Genomic DNA, 25,695 nt, shown 5'->3' with positions numbered 1-25,695 from the left:
TCTGAATCCTTTCTAGATAGGATACTCCTTGTGAGAGTTATTATGAGACTAGGTATTTGTGCAACTAGTGCGCAAGTGACAGTTTGCTGCACCGAAAGAAACGTTTACGCACATCAGTGCGGAATAATGGTTTTTTGAGTGCAGCAAACGAACTTTGCGCATGTATTTCACATTAAATTTCTCCTACAGTTACCATTGAATATGAAAAGTGGGTAATTATGGGTAAAATTCCCTAAAATCCATCAAATGTTTTTCTGTGTAATTTTATTATTAATAAAAACCTTAATTTATTTGAAATAGAATAATAATAATTGAATTATAATGATTAGTAATTCAATTGAAAATTTATCTGACTGCTTGAAGGGGGTTTCTCTTATGTAAGCATTGAAATGACTATAGTGAGGTCTACGTTATAATGACAGTATTTGATAAACTTTGATGCTGCTATCCTTGTCTATCGTTCGACAAAGTTGGTAGTACTATCCTTTTCTAGCTTCACAACGAAGCCAAATCTGTTTTTGACAATGTAGAAATATATTTGATCAAGGCACTTAATAAATAGGCAACGCTGTTCTCCACTGCCATTATAATGTGAACCTTACTATACCACAGTCAGTGTTACCAACTTAATTTTGATTTTCCTGCACTGATGCTCCATATAACCTACTAACTATTTTGCGTTGTCATACTGCAAATCTGGAGTACGCAACGTAATACTTTGAGCACTAGAGCGGAAAAGGGATTCTTTGCGGCCTGCAATCAGTGCAGAAATGGTCACTTTTCAAGGTATCTGTAGGAAAAATAATTATTATTGAACGAAAATCAAAATTAAATGCAGTAATTCACTCCGAAGACTTCTGCTACTGCAAATATTGTCAACATATTATGAAACCTCATTTTCAATATTTTGAAGCTTATTTAGAACATTCTCTTTTTTTTGCAGTGTGGTCCTATCTAACAGGCGGTGGTAGCAGCAATCCTCCAGTAACGCCTTCACTTCCCCAAGAGGTGACCACATCACTTCCTCAGCAGATACCATCTCTTCCCTCGCAAGTGACTGGCTTAACTGGATTTTCTTCATTTTTCAACCAGATTCCTCTATTGAATACCACTCTCTTGAAAATCATTGCCAGCTATACAAGTTGTACACAAACCAACACTAACTGTAACCCCAATTGCACCCTCAATGCTTTGAAACAGCTTATTGATTTGATTTGTTTCATTTTGAAGTTTCTAGGTTATTAGTTTCTCTTGGACATTTTCGTTACATTTATTTCTCATGAAGTAGAAGTTATGGAAAGCTATCAATCCTAAGTTTATATGTTAGTTTCTCCTGGTAATGTTTGTTGAGTTTATTATTGATGAGGTATTAAGTAAAGTGTATTGGACGCTATCAATCAGTTTCATTTGATTGATCTTATTTTGTCTCTTTCTTCGCTAATCATAGATGTATGCTCAAAATTATGTGAATAGAGCTTATTTACTGGAACTAGGTAGTTGGTAGGCCGACTAACATAGATGGAATATTTATACTAATGCTTTAGATAATTAATCCCAGGTGTTCACATTCCACCTTTGAATACTCAATACCTCATTACTTATACAATAACAATAATATACTTTAATTTACTTTCCTTATTTATCATAATGAAACTGTAACAGGGAAGAAACGCTCCTGCAAGGAATAGAATAATGATTAGAATAATAAAACACTAGAATAATCGACTGAGTCACTATCAATGTTGTAGAACCATTCCATAATGAATAAAAACACACATATATTGTCAAATTCTACCGTTTTATTCTGTAGAGGACCATGGTTTCAAGACCGCACAGGTCACATTTTCAGTCAGCTTGAGAATGTGACTGACTCAAAATGTGACTCAAAGATGTGGTCACGAAATCCTGTCCAAATGAAACGGTAGAATTCGACAATATATGTGTGTTTTTATTCCACTAGAGTATTGTCTTAGAATACCATATCATGGTGGTGCTGGAAAAGGTCAGTAGTGTTCATAAGGACTGACGACCTTCTTTATTTTTCTGTGAAGTTGAATTTTTTGTGTTGGTACTAAAATTGGGGATATTTGGGGGGGGTGCGTCCTTTACCACTGCAATGGGCAACAATGAATAACATGTTGACTAATCCATGTTACTACAATGTTAACTTCATATGAGTGAAGTGTGGTAGGTCATTAAGAGAAGACTGTTTTATAACTCGACTCTTTTTGGAATGTTGTATGAATTGAAATGAGAACAGTTCTGGTTGAAGGCCTATCGTGCCATCCAAAAATTCGTATGTAATTGTATAATTTGAATTAAATGAATTACTGATCATTAATAGAAGTTCAGAATAATGATTTACCTGAGAAGAGACTCATGTATCTCGCTCTATACTTGGATTGTTTTGGATTTTGAAGAACCAAAGGTTGACGTCTTACCTGGAACAAATTAATGATTTTATTCAAATTAAAACTGCAATAGCAATTTTTTTTCAACACACAGAAAAATTCTGGCTTGCAGAATATATTCATCTACTACATCATCAACCAGAGGGTCGATAAACAACAAATAATAATTTTTTTATCAATATACGTTAAATGAATAGGCACAAAAGAAAGCAATGTTGTTAATGATTCCTTCACCATTATATCTTAAATCTACATCATACACTATACACTATAAACATGTCATTGTGTAATAATTGAACCAATACTGTAAATCCTCTAGGGATGGAGTCATACATTATGTGATAGTAGATGTGAATTCACTGTATGTGAGTTCGAACTCATAATAACAAAATGTGCTGTTGAATATGATAAAAGGATCTTATTAATTATTATGATCATATACTGTATTATATAGTTATGACATCTGTCATCATTATCAGCTTGGATGACAATATTAACGGAGTATTATAATAATTATTCTCTCCTGTTATTTGTATTCACCGCTCAATAATAACATAATTTTGAAATTCATGTATTCTTGTTAAAATATATTCCATCCCACTGTTCAATCCTTCATATTTCCATTGAATTCACTGGTTTGTGGATACAATAAAAGTCTGTTAGTCTATTAAATACTTCACTCATTGAACTATCTATTCATATTGATTATATCCCACATTTAATGCTTGTAGATGATAAGCGATGCTTGTTGATACATTTGAAAGAATGTTATGAATTACTAGAAAAATAATATCACGATCACATGAATACTATTCAAACTGAGGTCTGGTCCAAATTATAGCAAAAATAAGATGGTGTCTATACAGATCATGTACAAGTTGAGTATTCTCATCAGATTATTTCAAATTTCAAGACAGAATAAGTCATTTCAAAAGATTGAATCAGTTGATCCAATCACTTAAAACAAGGAAAATCCATGGAAAGACACAAAACGTCTTGTTGTTTCTTCCCATACTATTGTGACTGAAAAATGTAAGACAATCATGAATCTGATAGAAAGGTCTCAATGTGATATGATAAATTATTTTAATACTCGGAGTATTGAAATTTATACTCAAAATATAAGTGTTAAGCATATAAAATATGTTCGTGTTTACACTGAACAAATTTTCGACATACATGTTCGGTAAACATGTTTGTTGAGGAGCTCAGGGACAAACATTTCAATAAGTTTGGACAATCATCGTTTGTCAAACAGAAACTACTGTTTTTCCAAACATTTTCAGTGTTGACAGCTGTAAATCAACTATAAAACATAAAACCTGTTCTCCTCACTTATAAATATTTTGTTTGGTGACGCGTCCACACTGGCCACGGGCAAACATTGTTTGTCAAACATTATAAAATTTGCCCAAACTGTTTCAACAAAAATGTTTGTCGAACATTTGTTCAGTGTGGACACGGCTTAATAGAAACATACGCTTCCAATGTGGAGTACTGAGGAAAACTGCAACAAGAAACAGAGGCTACCGATCCAAGGCTAAATAGAAAACTTTGCATAAAATTAAAATATTCAATAACCTTTTCTCAAGCTCTTTGTTAAGCTCACGTATGCATGTTTGGGAACAAGAACAAATTGCTGTGTGATATTATTTATCATACCTATATATGGTTGATACTGGTTAACATGCAACCCTCAGTAGAACATCGTGACTATATGCAATAACCTTTCTTATTCCATAATAAGTGCCTACTCAGACAATTTTATTGACCCTGGTCATGGTTTAATCTATTAGGACTATGGGTACTCAAAGACGCAATTTATTCCAATATCAAACAAAGAGCTGATAAGAAGTAGTAACGATCCACGAACACGAAAAGTTAATTGAATGTAAAGCATATTACTTGACATATTCAAATTTGAGTTTATTCAATGAGTTGATTGGAACAGACTATTTCAGTCCTACATTAGTCTTCTTGGGAAGTCATAGAGAGGTTCAGACAACTCAGTAGATTAGTCTTGTTAACTTGAATTTATATTCAATTTTCAAAGTTGAAGATTGAATTTACTTTAGAGTATGCGGAGTAGTTTTCACCACACTGCACAGAAAGCAGCTTTTTTCCAGTCCCTACGTAGATCTGAAAGACATTGTTTGCAGACGACTGTCGTCTGACGTCAGAACAGGTTTCTTTCCGGCCGCTAAATTTCAAGTGTGCTAAAACAGCTGATCAAAAAACTTTCCATTATTTGAGTTTATTTTTCAATAATTGAAACATTTATAATAATATCATCTTATTGTCATTTGAAAGAATAAAAAAGTATAAACTCAACCTACCACATAATTGAACATAATAATCTTTTAGGTTATTTAGACAAACCAGAATAAAAAATATAAATACTTGGACAATTTCCTGATATTCAGATTACCTCAGATTTTCTAGAGCTATGACCTTCCACTTTTGCTTTCGGAAGTGCTTGATAAACAATTAATCTCATATATATATATATATAATAATATATATATATATAATATATATATATATATATATATATATATATTGAATTGAATTGAATTTATTGCCAAAAATTACAAATACATATTTTTACAATACAATATAAATAACATTGATTGTAACTTAAGTGCATCAATAACATCACTGTAGTACTTGGCACTGCCAACATAAGATTACTTGTGTGTTGGCAGTGAGTTGCAGTTTATTTATTCTGTATCAATTCAGGTCAGTATATGAATTAATATACAATTGATAATGCTAACGAAGAGATTACAAAAAAAAAAAAAATTAATAATGCTAATGAAGCTATCTATACCTATTATACAAAAAAAAACGCACAGGCTCACAGAAAAAAAATACTTGAGAATACTATACATACTATATTATGATGAAAATTTTAATCTAATTAATCACTGTGACATCTAGAGGCCATCATGACAGTGAAACTTTCTCAAAGAAAAACAAATGAACTGATACAATAAAGAGAAGTTCCTGTAATGTGACTTGGGACAATTTACAAGCCTGGTTCAAGAATATACATGCCCATCGCTCACTGTTTTTAGTAACAATTATTTGTATACAACATTATACTCTATACCACTAGTTTAAAGAATACATTTTGGTCAATCCAATATTCTATATTTTTAATTGAATCGCGTGTGATTTTTTCATCTATAAAGTCATTTGGAATTTTGTTTATAATGTAGTTACAATAATATTGAAATTGATGCCTGCATATGGTTAGCTTGATGAGTTCTGTGTTGAATCTCTTGTTAGGACGCGTATTATGGGGTGAAATGTGTGTAGCAAAATTAGTTTTATTTTTATTGATATGGAGTATAACATTTTTCATATAATTCTGTCTTATTGTCGGAACCTTGAATTCAATAAATATTTCCCTACTAGGATAGAGTCGTGGCCTTCCTAATGCTGCTCTTATAATATGTTTTTGTAGGATAAATAACTTTTTTAAATGCGTGTCATATGCACCACCCCATACTTCAATAATGTATTGAAAAAGTGATTGAGCATATGCAAAGTAATATTTCGTATTATGTCTATGTTTTTTATTTTATTTATTTTGTAAAAAATGTAAATTAGGTATTTCAGCTTTGAGCATAAATAATCAATGTGCTTGTTCCATTTATATTTTGATCTAATAGTATACCAAGATATTTAATTGTTTGCACCCTTTCTAATGTTTTATTATGAACTTCTGTATTATCTGTAGTGTTTTCATTGCGATTATTTGCTGTTTCTATTGTGAGACTTAAATCAGTTGCTGGTTGTCCAGTTATATTGGGAGAAAAAGTGATGTACTTAGTTCTATCAGCATTTAAAGTCAATATATGGTCTTGTAGCCATTTTTTAACTGTAATTAGGTTTCTATTTGCTATATTGAAGGTTTCCTCCCAGCTTTTGCAACTGAAGATCAAAACAGTATCATCTGCAAAAGACAGAGTAGTGCAATCTTGTAGGTTTATTTTGAGTAGGTCATTCACATACAACAGAAACAGAATTGGTGATAACACCGAACCTTGAGGCAAGCCGAAACCTGATGAATATTAATATCAGTTTGACCATGTAGATGTAGGTATTGTTTACGTTCAGTTAAGTATGAGGCAAATAAATCATTTGCTACGCCTCTAATTCCAGTCCTATCTAATTTGTTTAATAGTATATTGTGAGGTATGGTATCAAAAGCCTTTGATAGATCCATGAATACTGCAAGAGTTTTTCTATTGCTATTGAAGTTGTCAAAAATTATTTTATTCAAGTGGATGACTGCATCTTTGGTAGACTTGTTTTTTTGGAAGCCAAATTGCTTTTTATCTATTATATTTTCTTTTTCCAAAAAACTCATAATTCTGTTTTTTAGTATTTTTTCCAATATTTTAGAAAGGTTACTTATTAAGCTTATAGGTCTATAATTTTCTGGCTTTTTTAAATCTCCGGTTTTAGGTATTGGTATAATTCTGGCTTCTCTGAATTTTTTGGGGAAATATCCTTTATTTAAACATTTGTTGAATATATGTTTTAAGGGTTCAGTTATGTATTGGGCAATTTTTTTTATGAAAGGTCCTGTAAGGTTATCGGGTCCAGGTGTAGATTTGTTTTTTAACTGATTTATAATTGTCAATATTTCATTTGAGTTTGTGGGGTTGAGAAACATACTGTGCCGACATGAATTAGATAGCGAGTGTGGAACTGGGATATTATCAACATTTACTGCTATTTTTTTGGCAAATGATACACCTACATTAGCAAAATAATCGTTAAGTATATTTGCATCAAGGCTAATATCTTCGGTGTTTTTCTTCGTTTCAAGCAGTTCGTTAATGTATTCCCAAGTTTTCTTTGCATTATTCTTATGTTCATCAAACTTATCATTGAAATAATCTATTTTTGATTTTTTTATTAAATTATTTAAAGTATTTCTGTAGTTCTTATATCGGGTTTGTAATTCAATATTGTTCGGTTGTCGTGAGAGTATCCTGTGAAGCTTGTCTCTTTCTCGGATTGCATTGACTAGACTGGGTGTTATCCATTTTTTTAGTGGTTTATTTTTTTTACTTAGTCTTATTGTTTTTGTTCTTTTGTGTGTTGGTTGTGTAAATTTTTCAATGAAATTACTAACCATTTGATCGATATTTTCGGTGCTGTAAACATCAGACCAGTTTTCAACCTGTAAGTCAGCTATTAGTTTGTCAAAATCAGTTACAGTTTTAGTCCATAATTTCTCTGTTACCGTGTTTTTTTTCATGGCTTCACTCAAGTGCAGTGAAATACTGTAGTGATCTGTAATATTAGTTTTAATAATCACGCCACGCTGCAGGTCTAGATTTTTTCTCCCCTCCTTAAAAAATATGTGGTCTATGCAGGTACCATTTCCATTGACTATCCTTGTCGGCTTATTGATATAGGATTTAAATCCATTGATATGTAGTGTGCTCAAGTACTCATTTGTTAAACTATTGTTTTCTAGAATATTAAGATTTATATCGCCCATTAGAATTACATTGGTAGTGTCCTTCATTCTGTTCAAACAAGCGTCTAGACTTGTTACAAAATTATTAATGTTGGTAGCTGGAGAGCGATAAATTAATATTATTGTATATTTGATGTTATCAATTGAACACGCCATACCAATGGAATTTGATTCTTCAATATCCAAATCGATCATATTAAAGTGAAAATTTTTATCAACAAATAAACATATTCCATCACACTTTGAGTGTTTACTTTTCTTTTGTACAACATTATATCCTTCAAGACTGTAAGTAAAATGAGCATCATCTGTAATCCACGTTTCTGACAAGGCAATAATATGAAATTTAAAGTTTATATTAGCCAAATAATGAACCAATTCTTCAAAGTTTTCATTCAGGCTTCTTATATTAGTATGAAAGAAATTCAATAGGTTTTTATTGCTTAAGTTCTGTGGTTCATATGAGAATAAATCATCTATCTCACTTGTATCATGATAGCCTATAAGATCGTCATCACATTCAAGAACTGACATAGAAGTAATCTGTAAGAGTATAATAATATTCTGTCAAATGTATAATGGTATAAACTATAGAGAGAAAAAAAAGAAAATGAAAAAATAGAGTTAAGAACAAAGATAAAGAAAATTTTGTTAAAAAAAGAGGGTAAAGTTATTTACCAAACTTGCGACTTCACGCCGCGCCTCTTTTGTACAAGAAATAATGTAAGGAAAAAGACTTTCCGTCACATAAGAAAGATCCAGAAAACTTAATTTAAAATAAAAACTGAAAAATAAGATGAATTCCTAAGTGAAAAAATGATTTTATAACAAAAGTAGGAGTCTTATCGCTAAAACAATAACAAATAAATGAAACCGGATCTAATACAGTTTGAAATAAAATCAGCTGATACTGATCTTAATCGTATCAGTCAAACATAATAAATTGAATAAACTGTTAGAATAGCCACCAACAATCCATTTAAGGCGAAAGAGAAAGATGAACACCAAACAGAAAATCATGGTAATGAAACCGTTATACTGTATGCATTCACTGCGCTGAATCACTCTGTTGATAAGGGCAGGTACCTAGGTTTAAACAATATTGTCAGGAAAAGTCAACGACAATATCAGATTGCTATTCGGGCTTTTATCATTTTATTGTCATCATACATTCTTGTTTCCGACTTTGTGATAACTGAGTTCGAATAAAATGAAATCTCATCATAATGGAATTACACCAGGTAGTCTACCCGGTAGGATAGGTACTAGTGTAGGGGTTGGCTATATCATTGTTATTCTTCACTCCACTGAGCGAGAGAAGAAAGATAACAACAAAAGATAATGAACGCAAAAGAAGAATTCATTGATAAGCTGTTTTTGTATTTACAGGGTACAAGTTAACTCTGAACTGTACTGTGAAAACGTTTGTTCAACTAAAAGCCATTTTATATTGTAGCAGTCACAATAGATAACAGTCAATGGCCCGCTTATCAGAGTAATTCATTCCCACTGCCCGATATTGCTAAATTCCCTGATCCTCAATTTCAATATCATTATGTTTCTTCATAGAGATTCATGCATAAGTATATGAACATGTTATATAATATATAATAAAAATATTCCATATGCATATCTATATAAATTGTGTAAGCTTTACCAAGACAAAAGTGTGCACAACGGTCACCAAGAGAATCTATTCAACAAACCAGACTAGATGTGTTGGGTCTATTTCATAGTCTACTATTTTATATAGGGCTAATTAATTTCTTCCAACAAATGATAATGTCACTTTGAAATATTCGGTTTAATTATTGTAAATTTAATCCATAGCAGCAATAAAAGCTTCCAGATCCCTGTCACTGTTAATCATTGACACTTTTCCCTTATCCACTGGTCTTACTTTAATGTTGCCCGCTCTATCCACCCACACGTATTTGAATCCCTTCTCCTTTTGAAGTTTCTTCAGTTGTGACAGAATCTTTCTACGTACCATAGTGAGTGACAAGTTGATGAACACTGGTCGCTCCTCGGTTTGAAATCCGACGTCGCGAGTGGAAAGTCTCCTCACCTGTTTCTTCTTATCAAGTACCTTGTGCGCGTCATCGCGTCGTACGAATTTCACGATGATCCCGGAGAGTGTTGGTTTGCCCCCTTGGGCAGGCGGTGGCAGCTGTCTATCGCCTCCGGACCCAGGTCAACACCGACTGCTTTACACGTAGCCAGCACAACCTCATTGGTTTTTTCTCCATGCACAGTAGGAATCCCGTGTATCTCGATCATATTTCTACGGTCGTACTGTTCGAGCGAATCCACTTTATCGTTTAGCATCTCTACACAACTTTTTAGTTTTGTGTTTTCAGTTTGTAAATTTAATATTATATTCTGCTGGGTCTTAATTATATCTTCCAGCCTAATCAAGGTGTCAGAATTAGCGTTGAGTTTGGTCAAACAAGCTTCAAGCGAATGTTCCAATCTTACCTGACCTTCACTAAATTTTTTTTCCAGGTCCAACATAGTTGTCTTGAAGCAATCCGCTGATACGTCGGACAGCGTACAAACGTTAGCTAAAGACGATTTCACCGGCGTTGCAATTGTATTATCATTTCTTTGACTACGTAACTTAGCCTCACATTTTTTGCACGACCAGGAATTCGACACTAGAAGCTCTAATTCCGCATCAGTCATTTTTTTTCCACCAATACACCAATTCTTCCACCAATATATCAATTTTTCCACCAATATATATATATATAATATATATATATATATATATATATATATATATATATATTATTATTATTGTTTATTTTTCTGTGTGGCAAAAATAGCGTTCGCACCACCGGCAAAAAAGTTTTTCCGGACTTGAAAACCGATTTCGAGCCGGAAAAGTCTCATTTTCGGCCCTAGGTGCGAAATATACAATTAGTATAGGATGAATAATTAAGATTCTAGTAAAGGATGGTGTTTCAAGTTTCTTGCTCCAAGTGGGAATCATAATATTAAGATCCTATTTATTTAATATTTCATAGTAATTCATCTCTAATCAACTGATTGATAGCATTGCGGTCTAGCCTAGCTTAAGGATTATAGACGGTATGTTAAGTAGTTTTATTCTATTAGTTTTAAATCTTAGATTCATAATGATTAGATTGCAGTTGCTAGATTATATATTCATGATAACTATCAATATTGCTAGCTTATTAATGTATTTTACAGATGATACAAGATCAGGTTGAGTGATGGGGAGAGTAGAGGAAATGCAATTGTTCTGTTATATTTCTATTTCCATGTATCTTATGTGATCTTGAGAACACAAAATGGACAGATGTTCTTGTATGCTGATGACACTGCCCTACTGTTTGAGGGACCTACATGGGCGGATGTCTACAGTGTGGCTGCCCAGGGGCTTAAGAAAGTCAAGCAATGGTTTGACCACAATAAGTTGTCTGTGAATGTTGGTAAAACTAAATACATGGAGCTAGCCCTGCGGACTCAAGGTGATGTTCATGGCAGGGTGCTGCACTTGCATTGCAATACATGTGCTGTTGCGGAGGGTTGCCAGTGTCCAGTTGTTGAGCTGGTCGACAAATACAAGTATTTGGGTGTTGTTTTTGATAGCCGGCTCTCCTGGTCGGCTCACACTGCATACATCAATGGTAGGCTGAGGAAGTTTATTTATGTGTTCTCTGTGTTGTCCAGAATCCTCAACCATGGACAGTTGAAAATGGTATATTATGCATTTGTACAATGCATCCTTCAATTTGGCATTATAGTATGGGGAGGTTCCACAAATGCATCAGTAAAGTGTTTGGAAATAACCCAGAAGGCCATTATCAAGGCAGCTCTTTGTGTTCCGATCCGTTACCCCACAGAAGCGTTGTTCAATTCATTTAAAGTGCTGGACCTGAGACAACTTTTTATCAAGAACCTGCTTTTGTTTGGTTTTAAAAGAAATTTCAATATGTTGCAACCTGTGAACCATGTTTATCCAACTAGATATAGAATTAATATCGGCATAACTGTCCCCCCTATCAATAGATCTGCATCAGCATCCAACCCTCACCACCTTATCCATATTATCTACCAGAATATCCCAACAGATTTGCGTACAGTTTTACCAAGCACAAATATCTACAAAAGAATGCTTACCTCATGGCTAATTCAAACTGGTAGAGAATCTTCTAAAAATATGTTAAGGTCAGCCCACACTACTTATATTTAAAAATACATTTCATAGTTTCTCCTCCCTTCTGATATATTATCTTCAATGATCACTAATCTTATTTTTATTCTTTGTATTCTCAGTTCTATAATATTATATCTTCTCTTCAGATTTTAGATCCTATTCTACATTAATTTCCTCATTATCCTTATATTCTTATCTCTCTCTCTTCTCTCTCTCTCTCTCTCTCTCTCTCTCTCTCTCTCTCTCTCTCTCCCTCTCTCTCTATCTATCTATGTATGTACGGTATGCATTTGTATGTGTAGGTCTATACATGCATCTGTGAACATATATGTGTATGTTTATTTTTCTTCTTAAAAATAATAATAAACTATTAGACGGTGCAGTACTTGATCAAAATCCAATGCAACTCGGTCCCCGCGCACAGGCACAGCCCATGCGGGGACCTTCCTCCTATTCAACAGTTATTTGTGTTAACAGCAATAATAGTTATCAATGTTTATTAATTTAACAGTCACAGTTTTTGTTAATCATGGTCATGTATTTTTAGAAATTTTATTTTATATACATTATAATATCAACATAGGCTACTTGGCTCATAGTCATGTTATAATTCTGTGTATATCTTGAGTTTTATTGCTGCTATAACATGTATTGTGTTTTTGTTTTTGAGGAATAAACAGTTTGATTTGATTTGATTTGAATCGTCGTTTTAAAGAAAATTTAGCAAGATAATAGAATATTACGATGTTATGCAACATACAAATAAACTGTCCATGAAATCCGTAATCTTATTCAAAGTTTTTGTTCTACTCAAACCTTTTCAACTTCTGTAAAAGATTATAGGCCCACAATGAGCAGCATTATATATATAATATTGTATCAACCGTGGAAATTCTTGAATGTAGATTTCATACTCCATTATTGTTCCGATTGTAAGACCTCTACTATCTATTCTTCTTGAATCTTATTGTTAGAGGCTTTTCATTTTTCATGAGTTCTATCTGTTTTTCAGAGATTTCTGTTAAAATTTCCTTTGTAATCATTGACCTTCTAGATTTCAAAAAACTATTTCCAGTTCACACTCGTGAAATAATGACTTTTGAACACTTCCTCTTTCTCAATCTTCATCTTATTGTTCTCCTCAATCTTAAAAGATGCCCTATCTATATAGGTGACGTGAACCTTTATCAATTTCTGAAGAAGTATTACCAGTAAACTCTCTCCCAAAATCATTCCAGTACAATGCATCAATCTACTTCAAATTTGTTCCTGCCTTGAACAACATGTTAAAAAAATCCATCTTCCTTGTCTTGATTCCAATATTTTCTTCGAATGTTGGTATCGTAATAGGTGGACCGCAAGTTGATTGGTTGAAATTGATAGCTGATAATGTGAGGAAGAGTGATCCCGGAATGGTTCCGGAACCATTGAAAGAAACCTCTCCACAGGCATATCAAGATATAGATGAAGGTAGGTGATCAACATTATATTCTATTAGCTTTGAGTTCATGACGAAATGTCATTGGAGCTTTCATTTCGTTTTACATAAATTTGATCAAAAACTCTTCTTAACAAAATGAATTAGGATAATTTCAGATCTTTATTGCAATTAAAAAAAATGTTTCATATTAGAAATAACAAATGAACATGACTATCATTGATAATTAAATTATTTTGAGTTGAACCATGGAAATGTCAAAATAAATATGATAAGAAGTTATCAACAGAGTCATTGAAAACAAGTTTTGTGACCAAAAATCACCTGCTCACCCAATTCACTAGTTTTTCACTATTGGTGTTCGGCATACTATTGAATTATTTTGAGTTTCTGAACCATATAAAGGTCGAAATTGAATGTAATAATAATATGAAATCGACAAAGTCATTGAAAACAAGTTTTGTCATCTAAAATCACCTGCCCACCAAATTTAATAATTTTTACTATTAGTGTTCAGCATACTATTGAATTATTTCGAGTTTCTGAACCAAATAAGGGTCGAAATTAAATGTAATGATAATATGAAATCGACAAAGTCATTGAAAACAAGTTTATCGCCTGCTCACTCAATTTACAAGTTTTTACTATTGGTGTTCGGCACACTATTGAATTATTTTGAGTTTCTGAACCATATAAAGGTCAAAATTGAATTTAATAATAATATGAAATCGACAAAGTCATTGAAAACAAGTTTTGTCATCTAAAATCACCTGCCCACCCAATTTACTAGTTTTTACTATCGGTGTTTGGCATGCCAGCCATGCAGTTATTCTGCGTTTCATATTGATATAATAGCTGTAGTGGAGACACAACATATGTGAACACAAATATTCTATATAATACCGGTAATCGAATATACGTGTACAACTCATTCTTGTACACATTAATCACCGATGTGGAGTTGCGGAAGCGTTTTAAACATCAGTGAGGATTGTCATAAAGAAAAGAAATCGTTCAATACCTTGATTATTTGTATCTGGTATCGTATAGCGGGAGTTGAATGTATATTTGTTTATTCCTATCATATGCAACAGTTCAAAGAGAAGATTACACAAAACACAAACTGAAAAGGGTTTTTCAGCAGGAACTCAAAATAAACAAAACTAAAACGCTAATACATTTCATGGAATGCTCCATAGAGGTCCATCAAGAGCTAACAGTCTGCTTATCTCATGATCTTGTTCATAGATGGAAATAAACGTCTGGGTCTCACAGATCCAGCCCAATCGTTCTAGGGTTGAACGCTTAAAATTAAAATAATTGTAGTCGTCGTCATGAAGCTAAACGCAAAGCTTAATGTTTCAGTGTCAGTTTTTGGCATTAAACCATTTTTTCCAATTCTAGCTCCAAACTCATATTCATTCATCAATTATCAATACAATAGTTATAAACTATAAAACTGAAACTGTGAGAGAGTAAAAGACTTAGCCAAGAACTGCTCTTCTCTCATATTTTATAAACAGTAACATTGCCAAAAGGTAGGTAGAAGTCGAATTGTAGAAGTAAAGAGATTTCGAGTTTAGAATGTTAAAACAGTGATACTAATTGTAACATTTATTTTTGCCACCAGCTCCTAAGGTTGTTGGAACACTTCTAAAAGAACCAGGACTGCTCAGCAGACTGAAATCAAATGCAATGGAACTCCTCGCAAATGACAAGGGAAACACTGATGGAGAAGAAGTTCATCAAGATTTCTTCAATAAACCTATAGCATTGTTCGACAAGATCAAGTTCACGGTGGCTGAGGAGCCATTGAAGGATGAAGAAAATCATGAGGCTACTCCGAACCAGGATGGAAACAGCACATCACTCTTAGAAGAGTTAGCAAGTAGCACAGGAAAAATCACAGACATAGACAAAGATAGTGTCAGAAAAATTACAGAAAACAATGAAAATTTGTCAATTTTGGAGAAATTGGAATCTTCTTCAGCTGAAGATCATCTTGACCGGATAGGAAATCATGGAAAGCTTGTGGAACTTTCAACGAACTTGACTGCACCAGCATCAAATTTGGAAAATATTAAATTGGAAGGTATTGAAAAATTGACAGAAGATATTGCTGAAGATCATCATGCGGGATTGGGGAATGCTGGGAAGGTGTTAGATTCTTCATCAATTTTGAAAATCCCACTATCAATCTTGAGGAATCTCAAATCTGAAAGTTTTGAAGGTTTTGCAAAAGATAAGGACTTGAAAAATGGTGACAAATCTTCTCATATCAACAATAGTTTGACGTTATTTGACGGTATGAAACCTCTCTCCAATGAAACTCTAGAGAACGTCTTTAAAGCTCAGGAAATTGAGAACATCACTTCAATAGTCGGAGATAAGTCGTCGATAGTTCATAATAGTTTAGAATCATCTGCAAAACAGTTAGGTCTCTCAGGTGATAAAGTAGATGTTGAGAACAGTACAGACTTTGGAAAACATTCAAGGTTATTGGGGAATTTGAAAGATAGTACTGATAAAGCTGTGGGAGGAACTGATGGTTTGGGAAGCTCTTTCAGAATCTTTAAAGATTCTTCTGGTTTGAATTTTGGAAAGCCTGGACCAGGATTGAAAGATAAGGGAGAAGAGGAGAATGGAAAGAATGAAAATGAAACAAAAGAAGAGAAGCCGAAAGAGAACATCAATGAATCTCAAAATGCCAAAAAAATTCCAACAAACTGGGATATCAATGTCAATATATTCGACAAACTTAAATCAAAAGAAGCTGATGAGGAAGTCAGACAAGACAGTTATGAAGATGATGAGAAGAATTTTCCAAAATTAGAAGAATCTTCAAATGAGAAAAACATTTTTTCACTTCAGGACTTGCGAGTATTTTCAGCGTCTGATATTGATTTTAAGATAGGTAGTAAAATGAATGAACAAAAAGATGATGTGAAAAATTCAACGCAAATCGACTCCGATGATAAAGATGTGGTAGATTCACAAAACGACAGCTTCTTCAAGAGAATGATGGATGGGATAGTTTCTATGTTCAAGTTCCTTATGAAGGTTGTGAAAGCATATTGTATTATCAGAGAAAAACTTTCAGATTCTAATCAAGATAAAGAATTATCACCTCAGCATTCAAAAATGTTTTCTGGTTATGAGACTACTGACTTGAATAATAATGATTCAGCAGCACAAGATATTGTTGATTCAGAGAATGGGAACATGTTTCAAAGAATAATAAGGGAGATCATTTTTTGGGTTGAATTCTTCATAGATGTTGTAAAAATCTTTCTTCCTACAGAAGAAGAATCTGGAGAGAATGGAGAGACATTGGATAAGGAGAGAGTATTTTTACCAGAGGATTTACAAGTTTTTTCGAAAAAGATAGATGATGGAATCAATAGTGGAATAGATATGGTAAAAGAGAAAGTATCACTTGATGGACAGGATTCAGATACTCCAGAAAATGAAAGTTATTTCATTCGACTGATGAAGAAGGTAATATTCTTAGAATAGGTGTTATACAAATCAAGATAAAATATTTCAGGGTTACTGATATCTTCTGAAATACAACAGTGATCCTGGTAGTAGATTAGTCTGTTGTGCGGAACAATTTCTCTTTTGTAAGAAAAAAATTAATTCTTATCATTCTAATGATGTACAAAATAAAATAAATTATTTACAAATTTTTTCCTTCAATTTACTACCATTTACTACTACTTCTGGAAACTGTGATGGATAGTACAAAGAAGAGGTTATAATGGTATATAAAAAAAGATTTACTCAATAAACAAACTTAGTTGAAAATATCAGCCTCTAGGCTGCTACGCAAGAGCCATCAAATGAAAAAATCTTCACCCACTACATCTCAAGGATAGTGGATAGCCTTCAGGATAGTCTATATAGCATTCTTGACTACATCTTTCCAACAAGCCTAGTTATGACCTCTTCATACCTATGATGTTTTTATTGTAAGGCTAGTTACATACACATCGATTTTTGGTCGTACGATATTTTACCGTCCTTATAAATTCTATTAGATTGAACAGATGATTTCAAACATATGATGTTTGCCAAGTTCCGTTTAATCTGATAGAATTCATAGTGACGACAAAATATCGTACGACCAAAAATCGATGTGTGTGTAACTAGCCTAACTGTAATTCCATCTGTAACTGGTTGGCCGCTATGGCTTCGTATAAAATGAGCTCTGATATCCAGAGATTGTCAGTTTGGTGTAGGGGTAAGCATTCCTGACTGGTAATTGGGAGGTACCGGGTTCGATTCCCGGGCTGGCAACTAATTTTTGGATAGTAGTTCTCATCGAATTTCCATCTAGCTGTTAACCCTGTTGTCAATGTCTGCAGTAGCGGAGGTCTTCGGGGTGATGTACAGCATTTATTTAGAGTTTTCGTTGAATAATAATTATATTGGAAAACTATTGTTTTGAATTGATTCCTTTCTTAAAGTTATTGTTCAGTTTCAAATTAATCAGTCATTGCAGCATACGATACATAGTGAATTTCTTTGTAATTAGTGAGTTGAGTATTGATTTCACTAATATTATAAGATATAAGTAATCCACTATCGTTCTAAATATTACACAAGTCAATCTCAACACAGAAGAATGAAATCGAAAGAGAACTAAGTGAAGATTTGTTATTTCCTTCGTTTTGTGGTCTCACACACTATAGAATCAGTGAGTATAGAATGTAATACCATACATACTATGCTTTACTATACTACTTACCTTGTATACAATTTCATGAAAATATACAACCTATATTACACTCCATACTTTCAACATTGGTTGAATGGGAATCATAGTCATAGCTATTATTATAAGGTATGCTGACAGAATGTTGTGAATCACACTGTGAAACCGGACGTAATAAACAACACTACGAAGCAGCAGCATCGCGCCATTTTGTTTGTGCAGCAAACTGCTGTTGGCAAATTAGAACTGCATTTGTGCCGCTGTGAACTAACAAGTACAGTACCATCAAACATGTGTCTACAAACAGAGCGGTTCTGTTTGTGTGAATCAGTTGCGTCACGGTTGCTGTACAGTTGCTTTACAGTGGGACTGTAATAACAGAGAGGAAAGATAGCATAATTATGTTGTGGTTATAATTTATTGTGAAAATCTATTGTAATATTCTTTTTACTTTCCTTACCCTATTACCATAGGTAAGGAAAGTATTGCTTTCCGGAAAAAAATTAAGGTACCCCAATTTGTAAATTTCTATACGTTTCGAGATCCCCTGAGTCCAAAAAAGTGGTTCTTGGGTATTGGTCTGTATGTGTGTGTGTGTGTGTGTGTGTGTGTGTGTGTGTGTGTGTGTGTGTGTGTGTGTGTGTGTGTGTATGTGCGTCTGTGTACACGATATCTCATCTCCCAATTAACGGAATTACTTGAAATTTGGAACTTAAGGTCCTTCACCTATAAGGATCCGACACGAACAATTTCGATCAAATGCAATTCAAGATGGCGGCTAAAATGTCGAAAATGTTGTCAAAAACAGGGTTTTTCGCAAAACGGCTCGCAAAATTTTCTCGAAAACGGCTCCAACGATTTCGATCAAATTCATACCTGAAATAGTCATTGATAAGCTCTATCAACTGCCACAAGTCCCATATCTGTAAAAATTTCAGGAGCCTCGCCTCATCTATGCAAAGTTTGATTTTAGATTCCCAATTATCAGGCTTCAGATACAATTTAAACAAAAAAATTCAAGAGGAGAAGATTAAGCATAAAAAACTCTACAATTAATGTTTTGTAACATTTTCACCTACAATTGAAAAACAAGCTCGAAATTCGAGTAAATGTGATTATTCAATTATTGCAAACTGTTGGCAAGTGTTGATTCTATTAAATCATCCACTATGAAGAGATAGCACACATCGTGTGTCTCCAGCGTTATTGTCCTGTCATCAGCTGGCTAAGATCTTAGAATAGTAGTCTCTTATGCGCATGAACACTAGCGTCAGGTGATCAATTTTCATAACGGCAAGGAAAGTAGTGTGAGTGCGCCACACCAGATTTTTTAATAATCTATAGTACCCAATAACATATAATCATAATTGATATATAATAACAATTCAATTTTGAGAATGATACTGTATCTATCAATGTATAACTAAAAGAATAATCATCAGTGGCGTAGCAGTTGTGGGGGATGGAGTTTCCAGGTTACAACTCCCCATGAGCCCAAAAATCCAAGATCAAAGATGTAAAAATTGCTTCAAATTTTTGTTCAACTACAATATTGTTTGCTAAACGTTAAAAAAAATTCAACTCATTCAAATGATTTGCAATATTAGCAGTAAATTGAAAGAAACCGTCCCGTTAATGCCGTGATATTTTGCATTATAACGTAAGTGAGGCAAAATAAGTAAAAAAATTAAGTTGCCTCATAAGTAAGAAGACGATAATCATTTTAATATCTGAAACTTTGATCTTCCAGTTATCCAAGCCTCGCTACTATAATAGATAGGTGAATAAGTTCCAAAAGACCTTTCATAAAGATTTATTATAGAGTAAAGAACTAACAACTATTGAATGAAAATGACTAAGAAATTGTCAAAAAAACCACTGATTTATCAATGGTTTGATAAATCAGTGGTTTTTTGACAATTTCTTAGTCTGTTTCATTCAATATGAATAATTACCACAATATCAACTTCTCAACTACACAAAAAGTGGAACTAACAACTACTAAATCGAATCAAATATCGACGAAGATGGAGCAGAAATAATGTACTAGACTTGAAAATCCTTGAAAACCTTGAACCATATTCACTATTATCAGTTTTTGAGTTTGTGATTTTTTTTTTCAATTGATTTGAATTAAACTTGATGTGATTGAAGCCTTCCACACAGACACTCAACTAGAACACACAATATAAGGAAATTTATGCGCGGTGGAATCTATGAAATAAAACCGTTATAAAATGATCTTGTCCGATTAATTCATTGGTTCTCCCAACATTGAATCCGTTGGATGATGACGACATTTTGCGGTTGTTGAACTTGAATCATAGGTTGGATATATATTGAAGCTTTTCGTAGGCTTTTTACCTTTTGTGCTTTAAAGTTTTATAATTATCTACCTTTCCATGTGTCCTCTAGTTTAAATTTAAGAATTTTTCTCAAGGAATTGAAATCTTGGTTGTTTTCACTAGAAGTTGTTGAGTTTCTGTTTAGATAGTATAGTTACTTTTATATTGTATTTTTGATATTATCATATTGCAGTGAATGATACATTTATGAAGGGACAGTTTATCTCTTAGTACTCTTCAACATATTTTTCTCTCTGTTTTATAAACATTTATCAAGTTTTTTATATAATTTTAGCTAGGCTCTAAGCTACTCTTTCTTTATTTTCAGTGTGATGGTGCCTCAACACGTTTTTTCAAATGAGGTTACCTAACCACTTTATATTATTGTTTTGTAATGTTTTGTGTATTATTTATTATTGTAAATTGTAAAGTGTGTCAATAAATGAAAATGAAAATGAAATGAGAATGAAATATTGAATCTAAGTAGCCTACTGTATTTAATCGAATGTAGAATTCATTTACAAACATACACATAAATTGCAACCAGGACATGCTCCCATTCAGAAATACAATTAATAAATATATTAAAATGAAGTACATGCATTATACTGTTTAACATATCCATACGAAATAATTTGGAATGGTTGCTCAACAGATTTTTGAATTTTAACTGTGATAAGATGCTTTTCAAATGAATGGAAAATCAACCAATTCTCCATTTTGAAGTTATTACTTTCCTTGCCCTATTACCATAGGTAAGGAAAGTATTGCTTTCCGAAAAGAAATTAAGATACCCCAATTTCTATACGTTTCAAGGTCCCCTAAGTTCAAAAACGTCGTTTTTGGGTATTGGTCTGTATGTGTGTGTGTGTGTGTGTGTGTGTGGTGTGTGTGTGTGTGTGTGTGTGTGTGTGTGTGTGTGTGTGTGTGTGTGTATGTGCATCTTTGTGCACGATATCCCATCTCCCAATTAACGGAATGACTTGAAATTTGGAACATGAGGTCTTTACAATATAAGGATCCGACACGAACAATTTCGATCAAATGCGATTCAAGATGGCGGCTAAAATAGCAAAAATGTTGTCAAAAACAGGGTTTCTTGCGATTTTCTCGAAAACGGCTCCAACGATTTTGATTAAAGTTATACCTGAAATAGTCATCGATAAGCTCTATCAACTGCCACAAGTAACATATCTGTAAAAATTTCAGGAGCTCCGCCCCATCTATGCAAAGTTTGATTTTAGATTCTCAATTATCAGGCTTCAGTTACAATTTGAACAAATTTGAGTGGAAAAGATTGAGCATGAGAATCTCTACAATTAATGTTCAGTAACATTTTCACCTAATATTGAAAATAAGCTCTAAATTCGAGAAAATTTGATTATCCAATTGGAAACTGTTGGCAACTGTTGATTCTATTAAATCATTCACTATGAAGAGATAGTCGACCTCTTGTGTCTCCAGCGTTATTGCCCTGTCACCAGCTGGCTCAAATCTTTGAATAGTAGACTTGATTTGCGCGGGAACACTAGCGTCAGGTGATCAATTTCCATAACGGCAAGGAAAGTTGTGTGAGTGCGCCACACCAGATTTTTTTTGTAAGTAAATGCCCCAATTCAGATCAGATTGACATAAATACTTGATTATGAAGCTATCCACAGATATAAATAGTTACGATCCCTGATCAGGATCTCACTCATTGCATACATTATATGAGAATCGCATTCATAATGCGGGTATGGGGCCCTTGGCAGTATACGTCAAGAATATACGTCCTAGACAGGTCATCATTGTTAGACAACCTTGAATTCGATACTGCTAGTTCATTCATGTCAAATTCAAAGACTTCGCCCAAGGGTAGTAAACAGATAGCTGAATAGTATCCTTGGACACCGCCTGCTTCAACATGACTAAACTATGCTTCAACTTGTCTCTCTTCATGGCCATTGATGACAATCAACTATCACTAGCATAACAGACCATGATGACAGAACATAACAGATGAACATAACAGTCACACGATGCATGATTATTGATTATGCTATGACTCAGTAGCGTTACGCCAATTCAGGCATGAACATCGAAGGAGGAGAAGGGGTGAAGGAGGAGATGAAGGAGAAGAAAGAGGAGGAGGAGAAGGAGGGGAAGAAGGAGAAGGAGGAGAAGGAGGGGAAGGAGGAGTAGGAGGAGAAGAGGGAGAATGATGAGAGGGAGGAGAAGGAGGAGTAGGAGGAGAACGCGGAGAAGGAGCAGGAAGAGGTGAAGGAGGGGTAGGAGGAGGAGGAGGAGTAGGAGGATGCATAATGGGGACAGTTAGAGTAGCATTGCACTGTGACAAGTGGTGGGTGCCCATAGACAGTATATTATGCAATGCAATGCTAATGATTTGTGCTTCAATTGAGTGGTTGATCTCGAGGAGCCTCCAAATGTATCAGATTACTGATCTCTGAGTTACTGTTAGTGGCTCAGTGTTAACTAAGTAGAGTGCTAATGTGTAGGTGGCATTTGCAGAGAGAGATAGACAGAAGAAGGAGATGAAGATAACAGAAGAATTTATAGATTTTCCATGAATCCAATCATCGATGGAATAGGAAAAGGAGGTATATATATGGACAGAATGGTGGATAAATGGAAAAAATCTTGCTACTTTGAAATAGAAATAGAATTTTTCTATCATTTATATTAAACTAGTCACTAGAACTAATCAGAATCACTAACTTTGTTGTCTCATCTCTTATCCTAAAATAAATTTTTATTGCTAAAGTCTTCTAGTGAAGCCTACAGCTCTAGTCTACAATCTCTTCAAATTCATTCACTACACTTTTACTCAATATACTTTTTCACTTCAATAGCACTACACCAACTCGATAGGCTTTGTTCTCTTCAACCTCCTTGTGAGTTCAGTGTTGTCCAATAGTTGGATGACTTCGGAGCTATCGAGTTGATGAAGACGTGACTCATGATGTGCCGCCAATCGTCTTATCTCACAGGTCACACAGGGGATGTGCAGATCTTGGTGCATATCGCTGTTCCTTATGTACCAGGGCTTATTCATCATATTTCGCAGTGTCGAACCTCTCTATAACGAACTTCCACTTAACGAAATCCTCTACACAACGGATTTTTACCTAGTCCCATGACATTTTAGAGTTTTTGCTGCTTATTTACCTCTATTCAAGGAATTTCGGACCTCTCAACAACAAAGTTTTCTCTTGACTTCAACATACAAAGTGTAGTGTGTATAGGAAGCAGACGGTCATTTCCAATGAATTCTTTAGTTTCAGCAGAAATGTCAATATACTAAAAATAATGACAATTCAGGTAGGAAGAAGATAGAGTGGTAGACAGTCAATAGAGGTTGAAACACATGTCGGAAATTGAATGCAAGTTACTGGAAATTGAGTTCCAAGAGCTTGTCATTATTGTAGACCAGGCAGGTGAACGACTTGACTCTCCCATTCTTGCTTTCGACACACATTTCAATTCTTTGAACTGACTATGATGATGATGATGATGATGATGACTGTGACGAACCTGAGGAGAAGAATCCGTCAGATCAAGAAGTTCTAGAGGCTTTCAAAATTATCAGGCAAGGATTAAAACTGAAAAATAGTGTACCAGACATGTCCGATTGTTTAACTAGATGTGAGATCGTTTGTTAAACATGATGTTCTATTCAAATGCAAAATTCAACCGATAATACTCACTTTTTCAAATATAAAAAAAAATTAAATTTCCGTTTTGAGTTATTTTATTTTAGTATTTATAGTGAAGATATTGACAAAATAACCGTATTGTGCGTTCCATATAATAGTATTGTAAAAAGTTGAAAAATATTGCTACACAGTATGTACTTTGATTAAACTCTACTAATAGTACAAATCAAGCTTTCTGGAAACAAATTGGTGAGTTTACTTACTTATTACGTTCTACAAATATTCAACAAACATGTTTTTTTTTCAACAGCATGAATTTTCAAATTTCCATATTAATATTTGCCTAATAGGTACCATACCTACGTTCGCTATGATATGTTTCATGTATCATATTCATTTATTTACCGCCGTGATACGATATTAAAAGATTGATAGGATCGTGGCAGTTTTCTTGACAGAACCTCTCAATAACGAATACCTCTCGGCAGCGAATTTTTTCTCGGGATAACCGACTTCGTTATACAGAGGTTCGACTGTACTTTGTTTTGGAATTAATGTTAGAAGTTCTAGAGCAGCCCCAAAGCTGAAGTCTATTTGTTTTGGAATTGGTTTGTAAATCAATATTTTGTTCTCCTAAGAGAGTTGTGATAGATTTCACTGTATTTGAGTCGCAGCTACCTCCTCCTCATCTTGATGTGCTCTTTCCATTTCAACTTGGCGTCAAAAGTCATTTCAAGGTATTTTTCTGTGTTGCACTACATTTCCATTTAGATTAATCCAAATCGGGTCATGGATATTTCTGTTTGTGAAGTTGATATGAATGGACTTCATCTCATGCAATCGAATTCTACATTTTTTGGCTCAGTCACTGCTTCCCTTTCTGCCAGTACTGCAGTATCATCAGCAAACGTAGGAATTGTCACAGCGGGAATAGAATGAGAGGAGGATGATTATATCGAAGAATAAAATAGAAGGGGAAGAATATAGATACTGAATGAGATGCATAAGGAGTTAAGAAGAGTATCATTAGTAATTGAATCATAAATCTGTAGCGTGTGGAACTTTTTCATAATTGAGGAGACTAAAGTGAATTTTTTGACAACATTTCAAGTCTTTTCAATCATGAATCTAGCTTTCAAGAAATAGGAGACAAGAAAAAATGATGATCGAATCAATAAATATGATACGTGATAAATGGAAGAATTCCGATACACAGAATCGGAGACATGATGAGTTGATGAATCTAGCAATCAAGGAATTGAAGAGAAGGAGAAAAAGTTGATGAAATAGACATTGATACAAAAGTAGTTGAAAAGGAATCAGTCATACAATTATTATCATCTATATACGAGAAAAAGAGAGATTTGATAAATAGAGTCCAATTCAAGCATGAACTCTGGTCTAGCAAAATACATCTGTCCAGATGTGATTGATACCTT

The 25,695-nt window shown here is 33.8% G+C and overlaps 2 protein-coding genes across 2 annotated transcripts in view; one reads left to right on the top strand and one right to left on the bottom strand.

The window, feature by feature from the left end:
• The window catches only part of LOC111057874, a 195,662-nt gene that overhangs the window by 159,435 nt on the left and 10,532 nt on the right, over positions 1–25,695 (bottom strand). The gene's annotated exons all lie outside the window — the stretch shown is intronic.
• Positions 13,219–16,481, top strand: LOC111059112 (the record flags this gene model as incomplete). The annotated part of the gene is given in 2 exon segments (XM_039438841.1): positions 13,219–13,570; positions 15,169–16,481. Coding segments are annotated over 2 exon segments (1,500 nt in total), but the record flags the coding sequence as incomplete, so codon positions are not given.

This window comes from Nilaparvata lugens, chromosome 12 (assembly GCF_014356525.2).
Source record: "Nilaparvata lugens isolate BPH chromosome 12, ASM1435652v1, whole genome shotgun sequence".
NCBI lineage: Eukaryota > Metazoa > Arthropoda > Insecta > Hemiptera > Delphacidae > Nilaparvata > Nilaparvata lugens.
The sequence above is the reverse complement of the archived record's forward strand: the minus strand, read 5'-3'. Positions and strand labels throughout refer to the sequence as shown.